At 51.8% G+C, this 23,616-nt stretch overlaps 1 protein-coding gene across 3 annotated transcripts in view; it reads left to right on the top strand.

Moving 5' to 3' along the window:
- The window catches only part of LOC133628585 (protein AF-17-like), a 51,210-nt gene extending 28,808 nt beyond the window's left edge, over nucleotides 1–22,402 (top strand). For 2 of the 3 annotated variants that reach the window (XM_062016976.1, XM_062016974.1), the window contains exons 9-20: nucleotides 7,609–7,783; nucleotides 7,863–8,450; nucleotides 9,844–10,025; nucleotides 10,728–10,845; nucleotides 14,387–14,453; nucleotides 14,810–14,952; nucleotides 15,226–15,414; nucleotides 15,616–15,701; nucleotides 16,086–16,441; nucleotides 16,578–16,686; nucleotides 19,036–19,413; nucleotides 20,939–22,402. In XM_062016976.1, coding sequence (XP_061872960.1) covers nucleotides 7,609–7,783; nucleotides 7,863–8,450; nucleotides 9,844–10,025; nucleotides 10,728–10,845; nucleotides 14,387–14,453; nucleotides 14,810–14,952; nucleotides 15,226–15,414; nucleotides 15,616–15,701; nucleotides 16,086–16,441; nucleotides 16,578–16,686; nucleotides 19,036–19,413; nucleotides 20,939–21,016 — 2,469 coding nt within the window. In that variant the 3' untranslated portion in view covers nucleotides 21,017–22,402. The remainder of the gene's footprint in view (nucleotides 1–7,608; nucleotides 7,784–7,862; nucleotides 8,451–9,843; nucleotides 10,026–10,727; nucleotides 10,846–14,386; nucleotides 14,454–14,809; nucleotides 14,953–15,225; nucleotides 15,415–15,615; nucleotides 15,702–16,085; nucleotides 16,442–16,577; nucleotides 16,687–19,035; nucleotides 19,414–20,938) is intronic. The other variant, XM_062016977.1, reaches the window with a different exon arrangement.
- The last annotated feature ends 1,214 nt before the right edge of the window (nucleotides 22,403–23,616 follow it).

Raw genomic sequence — 23,616 nt, 5'->3', positions numbered from 1 at the left:
GACCCCCAGCCTGTCCTGGTGCATGGGGTTGTTCCTTCCCAGATGCAGGACTCTGCACTTGTCCTTATTGAACCTCATGAGGTTCCTCTCTGCCCAACTCTCAAGCCAGTCGAGATCCCGCTGAATGGCAGCACAGCCTTCTGGGGAATCAGCCAGTCCTCCCAGTTTGGTGCCATCAGAGAACTTGCTGAGGGTACACTCTGTCCCCTCATCCAGGTGGTTGATGAAGATGTTGAACAAGACTGGTCCCAGAATCGATCCCTGTGGAACTCCACTGGCCACAGGCCTCCAACTCGACTCTGTGCCATTGATCACCACCCTCTGGGCTCTGTCATTCAGCCAGCTCTTGATCCACCTCACTGTCCACTCATCCAAGCCACACTGCTTGATCTTTCTGATGAGGATGTTATGGGAGACAGTGTCAAAGCCTTGCTGAAGTCAAGATAGATGACATCTGCTGCTCTCTCCTCATCTAGCTAGCCAGTTCTGCACTCATAGAAGGCTATCAGGTTGGTCAAACAGGATTTCCCCTTGGTGAAGCCATGTTGACTCCCCTTGATAACCATCTTATCCTTCATATGTTCAGTGATAACATTCAGGATGAGTTGTTCCATCACCTTTCCAGGGATGGAGGTGATGCTGACTGGCCTGTAGTTTCCTGGGTCATCCTTCCTGCCCTTTTTGAAGGCTGGAGTGACATTGGCCTTTCTCAGGTCCTCAGGCACCTTGCCTGTCCTCCAAGATTGTTCAAAAATGATGGAGAGAGGCTTAGCAATCATATCAGCCAGATCCCTCAGCACTCTAGGATGCATCCCATCAGGACCCATTGACTTATGAGCCTTAAGCTTGGCCAACAAGTCTTTAACCTCTTCGTCTTGCACCCAGGGCAAGTCCTCTACTGTCCTGGCCATCCTGTTATCCTTGCCGGACTGGGCTTCCCGAGGATCAGCCTTGACTGAAACAAAGAAGGCATTCAGTACTTCTGCCTTCTCTGCATCCTCAGACACCAGGGCACCCTCTGTGTTTAGCAGCGGGCCCACATTCCCCCTCGCCATCCTTCTGCTGCTGATGGACTGGAAAAATGCCTTATTGCTGTCCTTAACATCCCTGGCTAAATTTAATTCTAGAAGGGCTTTAGCCTTCCTAGTTGCACCCCTGCATGCCCTGGGAATGTTCCTATACTCTTCCCAAGAAGCCAGCTCCTGTTTCCACCTCTCATAGATGGCTGCTTTCTGCCTGAGTTGTCCCAGCAGATCCTTGCTCATCCATGGAGGCCTCCGACCTCCTTTTCCTCCTTTCTTGTGCATTGGGACACCCTGATCCTGGGCTTGGAGGAAGTGGTGCTTGAAGATTGACCAGCTCTCATTGGCACTTCTACCTTCTAGAATCATATCCCATGAGATCCGTCCAAGTAGATCTTTGAAGAGGCCAAAGTCGGCTCGCCTGAAATCCAGGGTCACGGTCCTGCTTTGTGTTCTGCCCCTTCCACACAGGATCTTGAACTCTACCATCTCATGGTCACTGCAGCCGAGGTTGCCTCCAACCTTCACGTCCCCAACCAGGCCCTCTCTATTCGTCAGTACCAGGTCCAGCAGCACACCCCTCCTTGTTGGTTCCTCGATCATCTGTGACAGGAAGTTGTCGTCAACCATCTGTAGGAACCTCCTGGACTGCATGTGCGTGGCTGTGTGGCTATCCCAGCAAATATCAGGGTGGTTGAAGTCCCCCATGAGGACCAGGGACTGTGATTGTGAGGCAGCTCTCAGCTGTTCTTAGAAGGCCTCATCCACATCCTCCTCCTGATCAGGTGGCCTGTAGCGGACTCCTACAACAATATCACCTGCCTTGCCCTGCCCATTAATTTTTACCCATAAGCACTCTACTCTCTCCTCATCCCCACCCAGGCACAGTTCAGTACACGTTAATTGCTCCCTCACATAGAGAGCAACTCCACCTCCACGCCTTGTCAGTCTGTTTTTCCTGAACAATACATAACCCTCCATGGCTGTGCTCCAGTCATGGCAGCTGTCCCACCACGTCTCTGTGACCACAATGAGGTCGTAGCCCCTCATCCGCACCCACATCTCCATTTCCTCCTGCTTATTCCCCAGGCTGTGTGCATTGGTGTAGAGGCAGCGCGGGGGCTTACTCAAACACACAGGTTTCCCTGGATGGGTGCAGGAGGTTCCTCTCCAGTTTGGCTCTTTCTCAGGGTGGTCAGCCTTCCGTATCTCAGCCCAGTGTGCAGAGGAAGGGCACTTATCATTGCATTCCCTGTCCTGCTCTGTTTCCCAGCTAGAGGGGACAGCTTGTTCTGTTTTGCTTCTCCCCTCACCCCCCAAGTCCCTTAGTTTAAAGACCTCTTTATTAAATTTGCTAGTCTACTCCCAAATAATCCAGTGCCTTTACGGGAGAGATGAATCCCATCCCATCCTATGAAGCTGTAGTCCCCAAGGAAGGATCCATTGTCAAAGTACCCAAAGCCTTCCTGCCGGCACCAGCCTCTCAGCCAGGAGTTCACTTGGCTGATTTTTCCATTACAAACTCCTCCTTTATCAGTAGTGAACAGGATAGAGGAGAAAATAACCTGAGCCCCTCTACCTTTTACCTGCTCCCCCAAGGATTTAAAATCCATCTGGATCCTGGAGATGTCATGCCTCATGACATCATTCATACCTACATGGAACACAAGTAGGGGGTAGTAGCCTGCATCCCTGATGAGCCATGGCACTCTCTTGGCCACATCCCTGATCTTAGCCCCAGGCAGGCAGCACACCTCTCTTGACTCCCTACCTGCTCCACAGATGGGTCTCTCGGTGCCCCTTAGCAGTGAGTCACCCACAACAAGCACCCATCGCCCCTTCCTGCCATGTCCGTTACCTACTGCAGATGGAGCAGCTGATGGGTTGTTTAGTGGGTTTTCCCCTTTTGGAGCTTACTTGTCGAAGTCCCTTGTCGCCAATGCCTCATACTTATTTGCAGTGGGCACTCTGGAAGGAGGGCTTTGAAGATGAGCCTTTGCCTTTCTTTTTTTTGTAACCAGGGTCCGTGACTTATTGGATTCACTGGAGGCTTGCACCTGATTGTGGAAGCCTCCATCTTCTACAGAGCCTATTCACAGTTACCTGCAGCTCTTTCACCAGCACTCCATATCTCTTGGAATGCTTCCCTGAGTCTTCTAGGAATCTAAATACCAGTAATATCTGACTCTTGGACTCTACCAGGCCTTTGTCCTGACAAGCTCTCACTGCCTCACCCTGGTTTTGGGGGATAAACAGACTGAAAACACAGTGGTGTGGCCTCAGCTCTCATCTGCACTGGAAAATGAAACCAGGGTATGATTTCACAGCATGCAAATCACTCTTCATAACACCTCTTTCTGAGCTCTCCTCCTGCCTCTGAAAAGTGTCTTTGAGCTATGCAATTTTCACTGCTCTTGAAGGGACAGGAGACCTTGCTCATGGGACAGAGGAGTGTCCCTTCCAGAGAGCACACGGAGCAGCTGACCTGCTGAGAATCCCGCCGTGGTGCTCTGGGACAAGGGCTTTCGGATGGATTTAGAGGTGGAAGAAAGTGGAATTGTGCTAGGTATAAGCTCTCATTCATTGTCAAGTTGGCTGCTTGGAGCTCCAACAGACTTTTTGGGGAGTGGGAAGGAGGCAGAAAACACCCCCTTTGGGTAATAGTTTCTGGTTGTAAGTTTCTGGCTATTTCATGTAATCTATCAAAAAATGCCAGAATGCTGCCAACTAGTAATGTTTTTGAACAGCCTATTGGAAAGATGGCATTCATGGAGGGGGCCTGGGGCAGAGCAGGGGTGGTTTATTGCCAGGGGAGGAGCAATAAACCTCACCAGTGAGTCTTGGCAACCAGGGCTGCTCCATCTCGGTAATCATACACCACCAGACAAATTCAGGAGGCAGTTTCTGTGCTCAGAATCTCTCCATGTAGCTGATGCTTGGGTCGGTGTTGATGAGAAGCTGAACAGCAAGCAATGAGCCTCTGCCCTACCCTGCAAATACCCCCGGGGAACTGTCCTGCCGCTCTCTATTGCACTTGCAGTAAATCTGCAGGATTACAAGCCGCCCCAGCTGCCTCCTCCTGCCAGCTACAGACATCATGATCACTTGCTGACACAAGTTTTGGGCTGCAACATCTGGCTTGCTCTGGGTGTTGTAATCTCAGTCGTAGATGCCAAGGCCTCCCCACACCCACCCTCTCTCAATCAGATGCTGGAGAAGGAAGCAGAGCGGGGCAAAGAGCTCACTATTGCCGACACCACCGGAGGCAGGGAGACTTTGCAGGTTTCCCACTGTTATTTGCGCTCTCAGCATCTACCCAGCACTGGCCTGGAGCTGACAGATCCTGGGAACCTCTGCACTGTGTCTGGCTCAGTTGCTGTGATGGGGTAGGGGGTTTGTGGGGGAAGGCTGATAATTGCACCTTGCTAATCAAAGCATGTCTCAGCATGGATATTTGCTGTAAGAATCCCTTATCCTGACATGAGTGGGAATTTGCCAGTGACTTAAAAGAGATGGTCTTCAGCCCATCTGTGTCTCCTGTCCCCACCTACAGAGAACAGCAGCACAGTGCTGCCTGATCTTGAGGCTGAGGGAAGGGACGTGGTGAAGGGTGCAAGTGGCTTGGACACAGAGATGCTGTAGCTTGTGCCCAGAGCTCTCGGCAGAGTCTCGGCCGACCCAGTGATCGATGGGGAAAGGCTGCTGCTGCCAGCCTGGGTGGCTGCTTCAGCCCATGGCCCTGCCATGTGTGAGCTGAAGGAGCTCTTGCTCTCGTCACGTTGTTCCTCATTCTCATCCTCACTGCTTCCCCTCGCCGGTAGTTTAATCCAGGGCAAAGCTGCTATCTGTGTACTGTCAGCCTCTCCCCCATCCCCTTCTGCATTTCGCCAGTAGTTCCCTCTAAGGAGCTCGTCCTGCCAATCAGGAGGCAAAGAGATGCTCTTCTGATTTCCCATAAATAAATTAATGAATGAAGAGCTTGGGTGCTGCGGAGTGTTACAGAGAGGCCAGGAAGCAGGTACAGCCCCTCGGAGGACAGCAAGTGCTGACGGGGGAGGAGGTGCGAGGTGAGGTGCCTGCATGCCTGTGCTTGGGTGCATGCCTGCTCCTGGGTTGAGGCAGGAGTTTCCCTATCAGACTGTCACCTTCACCTGAGGCAGCAGGTTCATTCTGGTGACGTTTTTCATTTGATTGTTTTAAATAGACCTTCAAAATGTAGCTGCTGGCTCATTTTGAAAGAGAGTTCTCACTTCCTCAGTCATTCCTTATTTTTTATTTCTCCTCTGCAGCATGCCCTCCCCCCTACACCTGTTTGCAACACACAAAACATCAGTGTTTCTGCACACATTCACATGCATTTCCACTCTGGAGAAGAGCCCATGATCCTGAGATTGAGACCTCTGTTTATGCACAAGGCAAGCAGCAGGTTTCTCCAATCCTGTTCTCTCCAGGCAGCAGCCCTGAGCTGGAGAATCTCCTTTGTTAGGGAGGCGATGGGACTGCAGCCCTCGCTCCTGTTATTCATATTGACATGATGGTAGCAGACTCCTCTCCTTCAGATCCAGGCTGTGTTGTGTTTGGCGATGCACGTGTGTCTCCTGTTCCACTGCCACACAGAGTTTGCAGGCTCCATGGAGCAAAGTGGGAAAGAAATAGAGGCACAGAGAAGGGAAGTGATTTAGAATGGTTTCAGTTTTCTTCTCTCTGCTCCTCAGCTGCAATATTTGGACCTTTGCCCTAAATTCAGGCTCTGTGGAACGGCTGCTAGAGAATGGCCCTTTGTGGTGTGGAGGGCTTGTGGTAGTACCATACAGATCTGTCTGACAGATCTTTGGCAAACAATATCTAGGATAGCATTTGGCAGGAGAGGGGAATATCCCGTCCCTCAAATCTCTGTCAGTCTCTTGGGGAGGTCAGTGAGGTCAGATCAGCCCTACAGGTGAGTGTCTGTTCATTCACCACCTTCAGCTGATCCAGCTCAGCCTCTCTTCCCCCCTCTTTAATTTTGCAGTTAAGATTCATTTTCTAGCTCAGAATTCCCCCTTCTACTCTGCACTAATTCATTACTTGCCCTGCCCTCCCTTTCTGACACTCCTGATTTAGAACATGTCTTCTCATGTGGTTTCCCTCTGCCCTTCTGTGGCCTCGTGCACCTTGTGCAAAGCTCCAAAGAGGTGAATTTATGGGAGGAAAATTCAGGGCTTTGCATTTCTGCTGAGACATGAGCCATCTCGTCCCTGTGACTTTGTGAGCAGGTTGAAGACTTCCCATAGCTCCCAGACACTGCTCTTCTTTCCCTCCCCAGGCAGATGTGGAAAGTCGGAAAGATTTTAATGCTCCCTCTGAGCTCATAAATCAAGAAGGGCTTAATCTCCTACATCCAGGAGTCTGTGATGAGAAAACACAGACTCCCTCTCCTCTCCCCCCCCCCATCCTGATTTCCACCACTCCCTTCCTTCTGTCTTTCATATTCCCGGCACATCTGTTGTATGTTAGGCTGCCAGCTGTTGCATTGTGCAGAGTGATTAAACCATGTGGGAGGAATGGGGGACAATTTTATCTGGGCATTCGTGAGTCTGCATTACAAGCCCTTTTTTCTTTACCTCTCTCCAAGAAGAGGTCATCTGGAGTCAGGGGTAGCGGAATGTAAGAAAGGTATTGTGCTTCTCTGTGTCCTCCTTGTATCTGCTCGGTGAGGAAGAAAAGATGTTTGCACTAATGTACAGGTGTTATGTTTTGGGCCACAGCCATCACACTGGAGCTGCGTCTGTAATATGGATCAGTTGCAGCGCTACCTTTGCAAGCAGTGATCTTTGAACGCTGCTGGTTTGGCTTTGAAGTGACTTGAACGTGAAGGTTTTGTATCCCAGCGTGGGTGCCCTGGGGAGATCTGGTTTTCGATTCATTGCATTCTCTCCTTTCTAGACTCTGACACTTCTCTCTCTCATCCCAAGCTCCTGGATTTCCTAGCATCTAGCCAGCCTCTTCCTCCCCTTTGCTTCCCTGTCTCCTGCAGGCTTATAGGGGAAGTTTGGATAGCATCTATTGCTACATGGTCAGATGCTGCTTAAACAATGTCACTGTGAAATATTTGCTGGAGTGGATTTGGAAAGCCCTGGACTGGCCCTGGAGCTGCTTGAGGGAACTCAGGGAAACTCCCATCGCAGCACAAAGACAAGCAGGTTCCCCCAGGTGGAATGACCTTGCTGAGAATAGCACCTCTGAGAGATGCAGATGAAAAATGAGTTTGAATCACAGCCAAACTCAGATTTTATTTGGGCTAAATAACCCTCTGAGGTACTCTAGTGATGATGAGGGGAATCTCTGATGCCTGTGCCCTGATTGTCAGTGCCTTGTTTAATTTCCTGCAGTTAGATGGAATGATCTTAATCCCTGGGAGTGTAAAGCCTGGTGCCACCAAGCAGCAAGAGGGAAATGTTGTTTTTCTCTGCTAGGTAACATAACCTGACCATCACTTCGTGGGCCAAGGGGGCAATTACTTCTCTTAAGGGGAAATTTGTAAAAAGAGCACCTGCTGTGGCTACATCTGGCCTGAGTGAGTCACCTCCGTGTTTCCTGCTGCCAGGGCTCTACCAGCCACCATGAGGGGAGCAAAGAGACCTCGGAGGTCAGCAGGTCAGAGGTGAAAGGCAGGAAGTCCTCAAGCCATGGCAGCAGCCACAAGGGGAAAAAGACGGGAAGCGGGAAGAGCTCGGTTGGCTTCAGCTCAGCTTCATCCAGCGGGACCTTCCAGCCTGCAGGTAAGGGCTGAGGAGAACAGGGATGTTTTGCTTTACTCCTCTTTGATACTTCTGTGTGTCTAAAGATAGCTTTCCCCAGGTACCTCCTGCAGCACCTTGCAGTGCTCCCAGGATTTTGTGACCTTCCCTAAGCTTGAGCAGGACGACGAGAAGTACCAGAAGCCTTTCTCTTCCTCTTCTTCCCACTGCTCCCCTCTGTATGAAGGCCAGAAGGGGGACATCTTTGAGCAGAAGGTGATTTTCTCAGGCTTTGGGTCCATCATGCGCTTCTCCACCTCCACAGTGAGCCAGCAAAGAGGCCGTGATGCCTCCTCTGTGGACTATAAGGCCTCAAACCCTGTCAGTGGCCCTTCAGTGGGGACCGGTGGGAGCAGCAGTAGCAGCAGCAGCCACAAGCACATGCTGGCCCTCAGCATGGAGGAGGGAGAGATGCTGAAGGAAAAGAAGCATAAGAGTAGCAAGAAGAACAAGCACGGGCCTGGCAGACCGAAAGGGGGCAAAAGCAAAGAGATTTTGAGTGCCCAGCTGGCTGGGTCCATGTCTACGTCCTCATCACCCTTCTCTGGGGGTTCTCATGTTAGCTCCAGCATCGGCAACTCTTCATGGTCCTTCAGCCACATAGGGAATCTGCCCAGCCTCAGCATGGAGTCCCCACTGCTGGGGTCAGGTATGTTCCCCCTTAGGGCTCCAGGTGTGCAGTTCCTCCCAGCTCTGCTCTCTTTTTCATCTCACTGGTCTGGTATCTGGTCCTGTTTGCACAAGTTCCAGTCCCTTCAGTCCCAGGAGCTATAAAAATCCACATCTGGGTCTCCCCTTCCCGTTTTGGCCTTCATCCTAGAATCAACTCTGGGTCAACTTTGTTGTTGCAGCTGAGCTGCAGATCTGAGCTGGGGAGCATTTCAAACCCTTTTTGCTCAAGTGCTGGAAAACCTCAGCTAGCCAGAGCTTAATTTGCAAAGCCATAGGGAGGGGTATTCACAGACCAAACCCAAACAACCACAGTCTGACCCCAAATGAGGGACTGTCGTAAGTGGTTCAAGTTTAACCCCTCTTTTAGAAGCAAAACCTCTCATCCTGGTCTTACCACATCCACAGAGGGCTGGGAGACTGGAACACCATTAACTCTGCTGAGAGGTTTACAGCTGTTCCCAGCCTGAGTTCCCTTCCTTGGCCTGGCAGGGGTGAGGGCAGCCAGGACATGTGGTAGGAAGGGGTTAAGGCAGCAGGCAGAGGAGGGGCCTGCTGCTCAGGGATGAGGTTTGACACACTGTTCTGGCAGCAGAACTTGTCATTGGTCTATTGTGAGTTGTTTGCAGATGCTCCAATTTAGGTCAGATTGCAAGGAGGGGGAGGTATAATTTTGTCATGTGTTCCATGGAGCCCTGGCCCTGCACTGCCTGAGAGAGGAGAGGAGCTGCAAGAATTGATGCAGCTTCCATAATCATAACCTTAGGCCAATTTATTTTTGCCTCCCCCTGGAACAATAAAGGGATTTTCACCAGACCTCAATCTCCTGCTTGTTCTCCCATCCTTCTCCTGCAGAGAGATGTTGTCAGGGCTGTGAGGGACCCGGTGTTGGTCATTGCCTCTGCCATGTGCCTGAGCCAAAGGGGAGTCAGACAGGTCCTCTCCCTCAGCAGCAGCTCTCTCCTCACCCTTTCTTCCTCCTGCATCTGTCCCTGGGCATCATGGAAGGGGACAGGTTAGCTCAGCAAGAGCATGGTCTCTTGGCTGGCACAGGCAGAGTGGAACTCTCTGAGCCCACTACCTGCTTCTGCCACTGACATGTGCCTTTGTTGAGTCACTTTATGCCATGATTTCTCTGTTGAATTGTATTGGGGTGCAAGGAGCAAACAAGAGAGGGAAAAGTTTGGGACAGATGAATTGTGGGCTATGACCATCCTCGCTGCGTGTCAGGCCATGAGATGCTGAAGCAATGTTACACTTGGTTTGGTGCATTGGTGCCACCCTCCCTTTCTGAGATAGAGCCTTGCAGAAAACCAACTGCTTCCAGGCCATGGAAGGGGAGAGTGGCTCTGACTTGTCTCCTCCCCTTGCAGGGATCTACACCAGTAACAAGGACCCTATTTCCCACGGGGGTGGAGTGCTCCGAACTGTGTGCAGTACACCCCTCTCCTCCAGCCTCCTGGCACACCAGGGTACCTCGTCTCTCCCACAGCTTAATCGGTCTCCCTTTGCTAGCACCATCCCAGCTTCCTCCTCCTCAGTCTCCACCACACAGGTAAGAACATCAGGGCCAGGAGAGGGACCATAGTTGAGGAGAGTGTTGGACAGAGCAACCACTGGCAGAGCAGAGACAGTTTGTGGGCTCAGAGGAGTTGATTTTTCCACCTGGGAACAGCTGATCCTCAGTTTGGAGGAGTCTTAGAGTCTATAGAAAGCTGATGGCAGTTTTGCACCACAGCCCATGCAGCCTGTTTCAGGGTGGGAGGAATTCCAGTCTAAAAGGACATGTTGCTTTCCATTGACTATAAGGGGAGCACTGACAGGACTCAGGTAGCCAAGGCCTGGCTGTCAGTGTGTGCTGCATCCCGTTCTGCTCCTCTCCTGCTGCTTGACTGGTCCCTGCCACCAGTGCCAGCACAGATAAATTGGTGAGAGGGCTCACACCTCCCAGCTGGGTGAGCTGTGCACGTGCCAGGAGACAGAGCCTCGTCCTTTGTTGGGAGCTGACTGGGAGAGGTGTTTTACAGGGAGGAAGGAGTTAGTTTTACAGCCTCAGTGTTAACATGGCTCATTCAGACCTCTTGGCTCCGAGATGAGGCTGGGAAGATTTCAACTGTCTAGCGAGACTTCCAAGGAGATATATTTAACACTCTCTCATGAGCAAACTGGGTTCAAGAGATGGAATAATGAAGTTCTTTTCCTCTTGCCTTTTTGAGAAGTGATTTCTCCCTCTCTCCTTTCTTATTTTGCCATGTAGGTGTTCTCACTGGCAGATTCAACGTTCAGCCACCCTTCCTCACGTATTTTTGGAAGTACCCTCGCATCTGGACTGTCAATCAACCCACTCTTAAATCAGTCAGAAAGCAGTCGGGCAGGTACGTGAATGAGAAGGTATGTGAGTTTGGACTTCTGAAGGGCTCTCCCTGGAGAAGTCCAGACAGCTGCATCCATAGTTCTCCATCTGCCCTCCCTACTTGCTCCCATCTTTTGCATGTGAGAGCCAGGGGCTAGGAGAGAGGGATCAGTGGCTTTTTCCCCAAGGCGGAGGGTGCTTGTGTTTGCCTTAAGGAAGGGCTGGCTTGCAGTCCTGTAAGAGCACATCTGCTGGTATGTCCATTGGGTAATGTGTGTCCTGGGACACATGCTAGCAAAGTGCAAGAATGTTAAGTCCTTCCCTGCAGAAATTTGTTGTCTTTTTTACACACTGAAGCTGTAAAAACCTAGTGAAAACTAACGTGAGCCTTTGCTTGCTCAAAAGAAGTTTAAAGTTTGGGCGTTTTTGTGTTGAGGTTTTGTTTTCCAGCTTTCTTCTCAAATGAGAGATATCTCACACTCTTAATTTTCATCTTCCATTTCTGTTTTCAGTTACTTTCTGCCCTTCCCCTTTGGCTTTGTCATGAATGCAACAAAATCCACTGTTGTCAGCTTCCACGAACGTGCCAACGCTGAATTACTTACAACTGCTCATTTTTTCCCACCAAGGCAAATTAATTTTTCTTGGAAAACTGCCTGGTTAATAAGCAGGAAACTTGAAGCACTGTAAGATTTCTTGCTTTTTTTTTTTTCCCCCCAAAACAGAGCAGGCCTGATTTTTGGTTTGTACTAGTAGTTAAACAAAAGCACCCTCTGGATTTTCACACGTTGCAGTTAGTGGTGCAACTGTCTCCTGCTCCCTTAGCCCAGAAATGTTGGCAGCTCAGCATGCTGGATGCTGAAACTCCTCCTGGGAGGTAAAACTCTGGCTGATGTCACACTGAGTGACAAGCACTTTAAAACACACAGCCCTCGTTAAGATCATCTGACACCGGTGTTGCCTTTGTTTGCCTTAACAAGTGTGCATGCCTGCATGTGAAGCATGAATGAACACATGTGCTTACTTAAAACAACTCCCCAAACTCATGAAAGGTGCCTGTCTGTCTCTGTGTGTCACTGGCAACGTTTTCAGTCTGCTTGGGTGCAACAGGAAGGGAACTGCGCCACCAACCCTGCGGGAGTCAGGGCCTTTGCATAGGAGCTGTGAGTCAGGAGTCATTTAGTCACCTGGAATTAAGGAAAGAATGAGATGATTCAGAATTATTCCTCCCTCCTGGAAATCAACAAGAGAGAGATGACCCAGCTACCACTTCCCCTTGGCAAGGCACTTACAGGAGGCTGCAGTGAGTCAACTGTCAGGAGAATCCCTGGGGTTCAGGCCCAGCGTGGTTCAGACAGCCTGGATTCTGTTCCAGCCCTGCAGCTACTGATGAATGAGTCATTTAGGCAAAATCCAACATGCAGAGTGCTCAAAAAAAAAACAACCCCTCCATCCTTAGTTTCCATTTCCAAGATTGCTTGGTTTTGTTTGACTGGGAACTTAGAAGCTTCAGGATGTGGGGTTTTTCCCAGTTCTAGGCAGCTTTCAGAACAGCTTCTGGACTTGTCACGTGTAAGGTTTGTCCATCACTATCTTCTCCTGCTGGAGCTCCTGGCCTAGAGAGTGTGAAGCCAAATTCACTTATTTTTAAAATATTTTTCCCATAGGGATTGATTAACATGTATCAAACCTCCTGTGTGGGGCAATTTTCACTCAGAAGTATGGTAACTGCTTTAATTCCAAGTCATTAATGGAATGCTTGTGGAGTTTTAAGGAATCCCGCCTTGTCCTTAATTCGGATTACCTTTCCTGAGAGTGACTGTGTAGACAGACCCTGTGGAGACAGAGCTCTCATTGCAGTAACATTCAAGCTTTTCACAAATGAAATGTGATGTTGGGAAATGGCATTACCCTATCTTACAGATGAGGGAACCCAGAAACTGTTAGCACCCATGCAGGTTGATACCAGGGTGCCTTTGGCAGTACAAAAAGTCTGATTCTTATCTTCCTACTCCCTCAGCTACTGTCTAGTTCTTCCTCCCACAGCTTGTTCTGGATCCTGCCTCATTATGATGACAGGCCAAATGTATTTATCTTCTCTAGTTGTCTTCAAGCCCTGTTTTCATACTTGCTGCCTTGGAAAGTGCTGTCTCTGTGTGATAACTCAGTCATCTCCCTGTTCTGTAGACAACAGGATGATGTTGGCCAGGAAATAATTGTGGAGCCTGGTACTGTTTCAGAAAACCAAAGCCATATATATCTATATGAACACAGGCTCCCTGGGCCACAGGCAAACAATGTGACAGCAACAAGCAGGGCTGTGAGTATTTTTCAAAGGGTTTAGGTGGTCTTTGGATGGAAACAACACTGAGAAGCATTGCTGGACTCTGACTGTTCCCACCCTTCTGAGAGCTGATCTTGGACTGGAGAAACTGGGAAGTTCATGGGCCTTATGGTGTTCCTGAAATCAAGGCTCATCTCCACATGGTGTCTTGTTCTGGGGGGCTGCTGTTGAGTGGCAAGGGCTGGTCACCTCCACAAAGCAGTGGCTTCTCCTCAGGAGAGTGGGTCAGTTGTAATTGATGGCCAGGAAGACATTTCCATGGGGATGAAGGAGTGAGGATCCCACTCATACCTGTCTGTAAGAGCTGCTGAACAGCAGCTGTGTTTGCTTGTTCTCAGCAGTAGAAAATACTGCCAGTAACTAAGGTCCTGTTCAGGGCATTATACTGTAAATCACCATGTTCCCTGCAGGAGACTTCCTGGATTCTTGCACATAAGAAATGTCTCTTATTGTGTGAAAAAGAGGAGAGGCAAGTCAGCCAGCTGGTGCAGGCTGTAATCACAACATCTGATATGTCCCAGAGCAAGGGGAACATGTATTTATGAGCTGTCAGGCTCTGGGGATAGAAAGCAAATGTCAGATAAATACACTTGACTTCTCGATTCATGTTTGGATGGGAGATATCCCAGTGGCTCCATCACTCCCTGGGACAGAGGGATGGCTATGGGGATAGCTTCTGGACACCAAAGCTCTTCTTTAAGCATCTGGAAACTTTGGAGGACCCTAGCTGGGTTTTGGGAAAGGATTCTGGAGGCAGAAGACTGCAGTGGTACTTAGGAGAGACGAGTGGGGCTTTGCATAGGGTTGTCATCCTTACGGGCTCAGCAAAGTGTCTCCTCCATTCTTCCCCTCCCCGCAGCTTTGCAGCTCAAGAAAAAGCTTTTCTGCTCATCCCTCGGCTGCCCGCAGCCGGCGGGGGGGGGGGGGGTGTTTGCAAATTTGTCTCCTGCCATTAGGAAGTGAGTCGCGTCCATGACCTTCACAGGGTGACACACACGAACAGCTCCCCCCTCCCTGCCCCGCCGCCACTCCCGGCGTGACGTGGGGTGACACGCAGCCCCTCCCACGGCGGGCGGGAAGAGGAGGGGGGAACCTTACGCTGCTCAGTGCTCCCATCTAGCGGGGATCGGCACAAGCCACCAGCGGGTGACAGAGCCGGGCACCTGCGAGGGCCGGTCGCCTGTGACTAGCGTGGTTCCCTGTCCCTCTCCCCACGCAGAGCTCGACCTGGAGGACTGCAGTTTCGACTGCCGAGGGACGTCGCCCCAGGAGAGTCTCTCTTCCATGTGAGTGTCCTTCAGGAGTCCTCCCTGTGCCCGGCACGGGGGTGTCTCCGCATCCGCACCCTCGGGAAGCGTGGGAGGACACAGCAAGGAAAGGGAAAGAGGCTGGGGGGAAGTAGAGGCAGCTCCTTCCCTCCTCCTCGGGGCTGGGAGTGAGATGGGATGGGAAGAGGCAGGTTTGCTTTTCCAATCCAAGCCGGGGCTAACCGGAACGGAAGGCTCTCCTGAAGTGGAGCAGAGGAGGCTGAGGCTGGGAGGGTTGCAGCCACTCCTAGCGTGGAGATGTGGGGAGAAGGAAGCAGAGGAGTGCAGGTGCAGACTAGGGAAAGGCCTCTGACATCTCCTCAACCCTTCCCCAGGTCCCCCATCAGCAGCTTGCCAACCCTCTTCGACCAGACAGTGTCCTGTAGCAGCAGTGGGCAGCTGGAGAATGTTCCTCAGGCTACTCCAAACATCGAGCAGCTCCTGGAGAAGCAGGGCAACGGGGAAGCCGGTGTAAACAGTGAGTCGCTCAGGGCTGGGGCTGGGGCTGTGGGAGGAGAGGTCCTTGTGCATATTTGTGTGGTAGCCCACTGGGATTTTGCCCACGGGCAAAGTTGCTGGGTGGGGGACAAAGCACTGGTCTGTGCCACAGGGGAGTAGCTGGCAGCGAGGCTGTGATCTGGGGCTGATCTCCTCCCCCACTGTGGTCTAACTGTGGTACCTCCTGTGGATCCTCCTCTCTTCTCTCCGTCCCCTACTCTGTCCCTCTTCCCCCTCTTTCCATTCCCTACAGTTGTAGAAATGCTCAAGGCCCTGCACTCGCTGCAGAAGGAGAACCAGCGGCTCCAGGAGCAGATCATGACTTTGACGGCCAAGAAGGAGCGTTTACAGCTCCTTAACGTCCAGCTCTCAGTCCCTTTCCCCGTAGTGACCAGCAGCAACGGCCCAGGCAGCCAGGCCCAGTACATCCTGCCTCCCAACGGTGAGGGGGCCCCTGGGAGGCATCACCCCATACCCTTTCGTAGCAGTGCCCTGGGATGGGCAGGAGGGGGGTCACAGTGAGGAGGATCTGACCCAATTATCCCTCTATAGCCACTGACAGTACACACTGTCCCTCGCTATTGCTGTGGCAACACCAAGTTCCACCCGTGACTCTGCATCTTCCCTTCTTTCCTCCATACAGTCTGCAACGATTCCCTGAGCATCAGCAAGAGTCCCCCGTGCAAGAACAGCTTTGGGATCGAGAACTCGCTCTCCACTTCCTCAGAGGTACACTGGTCACCACATCCGCCAGCCAGCTAGGGAAGGGACTTGAGGAGGGAACAGAGCAGTGCAGTCCCAGTTCTCTGACTTGATATCCAGCTCATAAAGCCTTGTAGTCCATGCCCAGAAATCAGGTTTCTTTCTCTGGAGTGCCCGTTCCTCTGTTCATCTCGGTAGAGTAGCTGAGGTGAGAGTGCTTCTAGGTTATTCTGGCTGCACTTCTAGAGACCCAGCCAAGTGTGTCTGAGTTCTGGGCCCCCTCTCTGAGTATACATCTGCACTCACAGCCTCCCTTCCCACCTCCAGCTCCTGCCCAAAGCACCCTTGGAGCTGAGCTGACCTTTCACAAGCTGCCCCAGTCTGATGCTCTTATGTCCATTTCTCCCCCAGGACCCTCATTCAGGTTGCCCCAGCAGGAGCAGCTCCTCCCTGTCCTTCCACAGCACTCCTCCACCCCTGCCCATGCTGCAGCAGAGTCCTGCCTCGCTACCCCTGCCCGGGGTGCAGCAGGTGAATGGCCTGGCCAGGGTGGCAGGCAGCGGGCTGGGGGGAGGCTCCACTGCTAGCCACAGCCCCTCCACAGTGCCCATGGTGGACGGCCTGATGGGGACCCTGGCAGGAGGTCAGCAGATGCCCATCAACGGGATCCTGGGGAGCATGAACGGCGCTCAAGCCGCCCAGTCTCCGAGCACCCTGACGCAGGCGAGCGGGCTGCCGACCTTGCAGCTCTCCACCAGCCTGAGCAGGTGAGGACAGGGAGGGGAGCTCAAGGGGACAGTCCTGCCCTCTCCATCAGAAGCTTAGCACCGGGAGGGAAGGGAGGGAGGGAAGCCCTGTGTCTGCAGGACCAAGGTGATGTTCTGTGCCCTGCTCCCCTTGCAGCGTGCCCAGCCTCAGTCCCCTGACAGAGCAGCAGCGGCATGTCCTGCACCAACACGAGCAGCAACTCCAGCAGCTCCAGCAGCTCCTGACTTCCCAGCCCCTTAATCCGGTAAGCATGCCTGCTGGCACCTTTCATCTGATGAGCTGTTTGATGGGAGAGTCTTGGGGCCCAGAGCAAGATTTAGGTCTCCCTCCTTCACATCAGTCCCCTGCCCACAGAGTCACATGCCTTTTCCTTGGCTCCCGGGCTGCTGGGAGTGGAGTGAGGAGAAAAGCTTCAGGCAGGAAGGTGCGGCACCTCCTGGAGGGAGGGAGATGGGGATTTGAACTTTTTCATACAAAGGAAAAGAAAGATGACTCCATCCCGAGGGTGTGAGAAGGTAGCGCCAAACCACCACAGAATCAGAGGTGCAGTTACCTCCTCCAGCAACCTCTGAATGCAAGTCATGTCTGCTCCTGCATGTCATGTGCTGAGGGCCTCAGGAGAAGAGGAACTCACTTGAGGACCCTGCTTTCTATTAGAAAGAGAGAAGCCCCATGTCCTGGTTTAGGCCCATCCAGGGTCTAATGACTCAAGTACCAAAGACTTGAGAATTGCCAAAGGGCAGGGAGGGTTTAATTGCCGCTTATGGTCCCAGACAAACCAGACCAGGCTACTCAGCTTGGGGAAGAAAACAGGAAATAATTTAATCCAATACCAACTAAAGCATAACCATAAAACCCCAAAACGTAACAAACAGAAAACAACACAGAGTGGTACAATGATGAAGAGCACAACCAGCCCTTTAAGACCACCTTCTCCCCACCCCTCCCCTCTTCCTGGGCTCAGAGCCCTGATCCCTGTGTCTTTATCTCCTCCCCCACTGAATGGCTCAGTGGGACAGGGAATGGGGGTTTCAGTCAGTCTATTCCTGATGGTTTCTGCTGTTTGTCTCTCCTCAGGGAAGGCGGGCTCCTTGCTAATCCTCCCTCCTCCTCCAAGGGGCACCTCACACACCCGGCAGCCCTGCACGGCCACTCTGATGGGCGTTCATGCAAAAGGCTGCAGCTCCTCTTCGCCTCCTGTGTCTCTGCAGCCCGCAGGCACTGCACAGCCTGTGTTATGGCCCCTCCTCACAGTCTCCTGCCCATCCAGGTGCACTCACCCGGAGCTGCTGGTGCCTCTCAGTCCTGCCATTGCCCTCCATGGGTTGCAGGGGCACAGCTGTGTTCTTGCCATGTGTTGCAGAGGGGTCTCTGGTCTGTCGCTCCTCCTTCCTTCCTCTTTCTCTGAATGTGGGGTCCGCATGGTTGCCTCCATCTTGTACCACTCTTACACCTCCTACTAAGCACTTCAAATTCCCATCCTTGAATAGTGCTGGCAGAGGCCCCAGATTGGCCCAGCAGGGCCAGAGGTGGGTCTGAACCCAAGAGATGGGGAAAGTCTGAGAAAGTCTGTTTATCAGGCCTGCACTGCAGCCCCCTCCCCCTGTGACCAAGCAAAAGCGGCTCCTCGCTAAACCATGACACCCCAAAGTCCCGCTTAGTCCTGAGGCAGGCAAGCTGTGTCTGGGCACAATGCCACCACCAACTGGAGATGCCAGGGGGCACTGGATGGGTGGCTAAGGACTTTGAGGTGAGAAGAAGGATCAGACGGCTGTTCTGAGGATCTTGGCTCTTGGCTGTTTTGGGAATGGCTGCAGGGATAGATGGTAAACAAGCCTCTGAGTGTGTAAAAGCTGCATTCACTTTCCCTGCAGAAGCCTCTGTGGTGTCCCTCCCCTGTGGTGGAGCTGCACGGGAGGTCTCCCAGTTCCTATGAATGAAGCTGTGCTCATTTATATCTCCCATGAACTTGGCCCGTTTCTTTGGGTAGATTTCTAGGTCAGGCTATTTATAACCCGGGAGAAGCAAATTTCAAAGGGCTTCTCTTCACAGCAGCTGATGTCACTCTGTCTTCAGCTGCATCCCCGTGGGTAGGGGATAATGTCAGCTCTCAGCCTACTGCATTAGTCGATGGTTGCTATAATGATTTCTGCAGTTGGTTGGATTTGAGGGCATCCTGGGTGTGAGTCCTGGCCTTGGTCTCCCGAGTCTGCTTCACCTTCCCTGGCCTCTGGGGGTCAGGGCTGAGCTGTTAATGAGGGCCGGCTGGGGAAGGAAATATAGCAGCCAATCTAGAGATTCAAGGTAGAGAATGCGGCTTAAAGTCGATTGATTGGAGTAGATTTGTGTGTCTTCGTGAGGGTTAGATAATCCTGTCCATCAGGAAACAACGGAGTTGGAAGGGTTGTAAGCATAGGCTGTTAATGAACACAAGGCAGACTGTTCCTTGCTCTACCTGTAGAGATCTGATCGAGGGGACATTGCCTTGGATGGAGTGTGCCCACATGGCTTCTGGCTCCTTTGTATTAGGTGTCACCTCTTCCTGAGCACTTTGACCCTCCTTTTGACTTCTCTTCCTCACCCTTGGCTGCAGGAGCAGCAGGCCCTGGTGTTCCAGATGATGCAGCAAATCCAGCAGAAGCGAGAGCTGCAGCGGTTGCAGATGATGAGCTCATCCCAACTGTCCATGACCAGCCTCCTGGCAGCCACCTCTGCCTCCCTGCACTCCAGCGCCAGTGCCCTGATGACCTCGGCCCCTCAACCACCCCCCAGCAGCAGCTCTCTCCTGGCCTCTCTCTCCCCCCAGCAGCTCAACCCTAGCAATGCCCTCATGGCTCCCCAGGCCACCCCACCGCTCAGCGCTCCTGGGAACAGTCTCCTGGTTTCAGGGACAGGCATCTCACCCATCCTTACAGCACAGACTAACCCATTTCTCAACCTGCAGGCCGATGGCAACACCCCAAAAGGAATGGTGCGTATGCTGCTAGCACTACCTTAACCCCAGGGAGCTTGTGGTGCTGGGCACTGTACAGAGCTGGAGAGAGCCAGACTGCACTGCAGTTAACTTGGGAGAGTGAGGGCACTGCTTAGGCAAGAGAGCCAAAGTGCTCCACTGGCTCTACTGCACCCCTCACTAGCCAGTGTCACATCCTGATCTTACCTCCAAGGACTTCTGTAGGGCCCAGAGAGGGGCGTGGGTAGGCACAGAGGCTCCCGAGATGCCCTTCATTGTGTGTGTGTGTGTGTGTGTGTGTGTGCGCGCAGACACACATTAGACCTGCTGCAGGAGCGAGGCAGAGACAGGCTGTTTACCCTGGGACCTGGATGGGACAATGTGCCCCTGGCAGTGCTGGCCCTATTGGAGCCCTGTGATGAAATATGAAGGTGACTGCATGTTGAAACCCAGGGTTTAGAAGGAATCTTGCACCCAAGAGGAGAGGTGGTGAAGAGGTTTTACAGCCTCTCTGTAAAGCAGCCTTGTACTAGAACACCAGTGTCTAGGGGCTGATGTTGTGACACTTTCATCTCTCCTCCGTCCCTCCCCTGGCCTATACCCATACCCAGAAGGTTCAGCCCCAGTTGGAGACGTTTAGGAGCCAAAAAGGCCAGGGTCAAGGGGCCAGTTCGACCTGAACCAGGCAGAGGGGAAACCTGGGTCTCCCATGTCTCCGTTGCTCTCGGAGGTGATGGTGAGCAGGGCCAGATCTGCAGCACAGCAGGGCTCTGCCTATGCCCCGGCGTGTTGCTGCCCATCCGGTACTGATACCTGTCTCCTCTGCGTCTCTTTCTCTGTTTCTTAAAGAGCATGAATGAAAAGGGAGCTCCTCTTACGCAGGACAAGGGCTAAGCTCCCCCCTCACCCTGAACAAACCAGCGGCCAATTCCTCTCAGCCAGGGGAATGTGGCTTTCCACAGTCAACTTTGATACTGTTAGAGCAATGAGCACAAGGCTTCCAAGAAGCATTTCCTGACACTGGGCAATGCCAAGAGGTGCTTTGGAAGGCAGTAATGCCTCTGACCAAGCCCTGGTTATCGGGAGGAGAGAAGGTGGGGGGCTACCCGCCACCCTGGCCTCTTGCCACACATGCTCAAAGTGAAGCTGTGTTCCCACACAGAGTGGAGGGGAGCGTTAACGCTGGATGCCTGTCGGACCTCCTCCCTGCCGTGAGTGCAACAAGCTCTGCGTTCACGTGCGGGTAGCCCCCCTGCCCCAGGCCGAGGCACTAGAGACCATTGAGCATCCTTGGCCAAGACCTTGGTGGGGGGAAGGCCCCTCAGCCCCTCTGCTGAGGACTCCTTTCTGCACAGTGCAGAGGAAACCTGGCAGTGCCCACAGAGGCAGCACGAAATGTGACAAGGTTGGGGAAGGTGGGACATTGGTGGCAGTTCCTCCATGCTCTGCTTCGCCTGGACAGGGAGGTTGAGAAGAAATCCTGTAGCTGAGATTTCTCACCTGCTTTTCATCTGCTGGGGCTCTTGGGATGTTCTCTCTCTAGCTATCATATGAAGCCCTGACACATCAACTGGATCCAAACTCCAGCCTGAAAAGACCCAAGCGGTGGAGTGATGGGTAAGGAAGGACTGGTGCTTGGGGAGGAGGTGAAAGCCATCTGCTTCTTTAAAGGACGTGGCCACAACTGCTCTGCCAGCTACTGTTGATTCAGTGCTGTCCTTTTCACCTGAAATGCACACTCCTGCTCCTTGTGCCAACTCTCTCTTTCCTTCCAAGAATTCCAAAGGCTTAACTTGTGGAAAGGGGCTGTAGCCAGTATTACCCGTGTCATAGCCGACTTCAGAAGGGGTGCTTGAACCTGACAGTTGTTTCCCAGGTCCAAGCTGGGAGATAGAAATGTATGTGTTGGGAAGAGAGAATCCCAAACAAGGTACCTGTTCTTTCTTACCTACCACAAACCACTCCAGTCTGGCAAAACCACGTTCTTCCACTGGTCTTGGGCACTTCAGAAGAGGGATCTCCAAGGAATGGGACAATGACTGATCTCCTGAGCTAGGACATCGGACCTGTGATTGGTTTTCCACCTTTTGACCTTAACTCCATCTTGCAGCCCGGAACCTCAGCAAAGAAATCAACTTCCTCCAATGGTGGATGTGCTGGATGGATGGATAGAAGGACAGGTGGGGCAGCTCTGGGGGAAGGGGGATGCCTACGTCAAACATACAAATGCCCCTTTTTTCCCTCATCCCCTGGTTAAATCCATAGCTCCTGGGGGCAGATAGGAAGACTCCAGCTAATAGAAACTCTGAGGGTCTTAAAAAAAAGGACAGAGACTTAAAAAAAAAGTTGTCAGACCTTAATGGATATTTTTTCTCGGCACATTCCCACTGTCTCTCACTAGTTTGCACTACTCAAATTTGCAACAGTGGGTCTGGGCTGATAGTACTAGAAAAGCTTGTTATAGGCAAAACTCATCTGCTAAAGATCTTTCTTTTTATTAATATTTTTTTTTAAATTTTATTTTATTTCTTTTGTTTGTTTGGAAGATTGTCACCACAATGGTTGAAGAAGGCTAAAAGGAGAGAAAAATACCTTTCTGATCTCAGCCTCCAGTTCTGTGAACTGGGCAGAACACTGCTGTCTGCTCAGAAATAGATATATATATATATAATTTTTTTATATATATAAAGAAAAACTAATGCTTTAACAAGATTAAGAAGCTATTGGAAAGATAGCAGCTAAAACTGGAAATGCAGGAAAAAGCCTCGTATGTCAGGGCTGAGCAGTGCCACCTTCCCTCCTGCCTGGGACCTCCAAACTCAGATCTTTCAGTTATGAATGGTTTGACTCTCATTTTGGCTCCCAGTCCCCAAAATCCCTCTGGTACAATTGTTTGCTTGCACTTTTTGAAATTTCCTTTTCTCCCTCCTTCCCCAGCTGTGTTGTCCCCCTCCCCTCTGCATGCAGAGGTGCCACCCCAGCCACCCCGGTGCAGGGACCCTCTGCTCAGCACCCATCTGTTGCTGCAGCAGTGTCTCACCTCTCTGCCCCCTCCTCGGGTGAAGAGCTTGAGGCTGAAAGCAGCTGACAGAATGGCTGTTTTGGGACTGCCACACTGAGGACGGCCCTGGAATGCCCCATTGGCAAGGAGTGGGTCCTTGGGATTTGGGAGCAGATATCCCTTAGTGCTGGTTTGGGTCAGCAGAGGGATGGACAGGAGTTTTGGGGGTAAAACAGGGGCTGTTAGATGTGCAGATGTGATCTCTGCCAGCTGTGTTTGTCTGGGGAGTAATTTTTACTTCATTTTTTACTCTTGAGGTCTCAACTTTTCGTTGCCAGCTGCTTTGCTGCCATGCTGACCATCAGACCTATCTGTAACCACAGGGGCCTGACATCCTGCCCAGACGTGATCAAACTCTTCCCAGTAATTTCACACCCTGGGATTAGAAACATGCCAGTAGTAGGAGGAGAGGGGATGGGAAGGAGGGAAGACTGCTCAAGTGTCTGTCCCTCCTCCTGGTGGGGGCAGTGACACATCACGTGGCGTCTCCCAGGGAAAACCCCATGTTCTGACCCCTAGTTTGGTGCCCAAATCCCGGTGGGGAGTCACTGAGAGGTGTTTTGTGGTGAGTTTGCAGTTGGGGAGAGGCTGAAATGTGCTGTACAAGATGGGATTTGCAGACAAGGTGGCTGTTAAAAGCAGGGAGGGCCGAGGACTGCTGTGGGCCCAGCCCCCCTGGTCCGTGCTGGCCCCACCATTGCTTTTTGGTGACGGCAGCAGTTTGAAGCCACTCTGCTCTTCAGGTCTCTCTGGAGCAGGGAGGGACAAGATGTAGAGCACTTACACATTTCTCTGACATCTTCCAAAGGCAGCCAGTCCCTTCAAAGTGTGCTTCTTGTCTAATCACCTCAACCAGTCTCAAAGCCAGAGGTCCCTTTGGCAGATTGAGGGGAGAAGAAGGGGCCACTGCTGGAAGGTCAGCATTGGACATTTGTGTATCTGTGAAAAAGAGGGAGAGCATGGGAAAGAAAAAAAAAGCTAAAGATTATCTGTGTTTCAGTTGCACTGGGGTATATTTCTTTACCCATTTTGATGCTGATGTCTCATTTAGTATGTTGCATGTGTCTTTTTGTTTTGATGTGGGTTTTTTTTAATTAAATAAAAGAGAAAAATGTGTATATTTTTGGCAATTTAAGGTAATGTAGCTATTTTTTTCACGC

This window comes from Colius striatus, chromosome W (assembly GCF_028858725.1).
Source record: "Colius striatus isolate bColStr4 chromosome W, bColStr4.1.hap1, whole genome shotgun sequence".
NCBI classification, from domain to species: Eukaryota; Metazoa; Chordata; class Aves; order Coliiformes; family Coliidae; genus Colius; species Colius striatus.
Note: the sequence above shows the minus strand (reverse complement) of the source record. Positions and strands in the feature narration are given on the sequence as shown.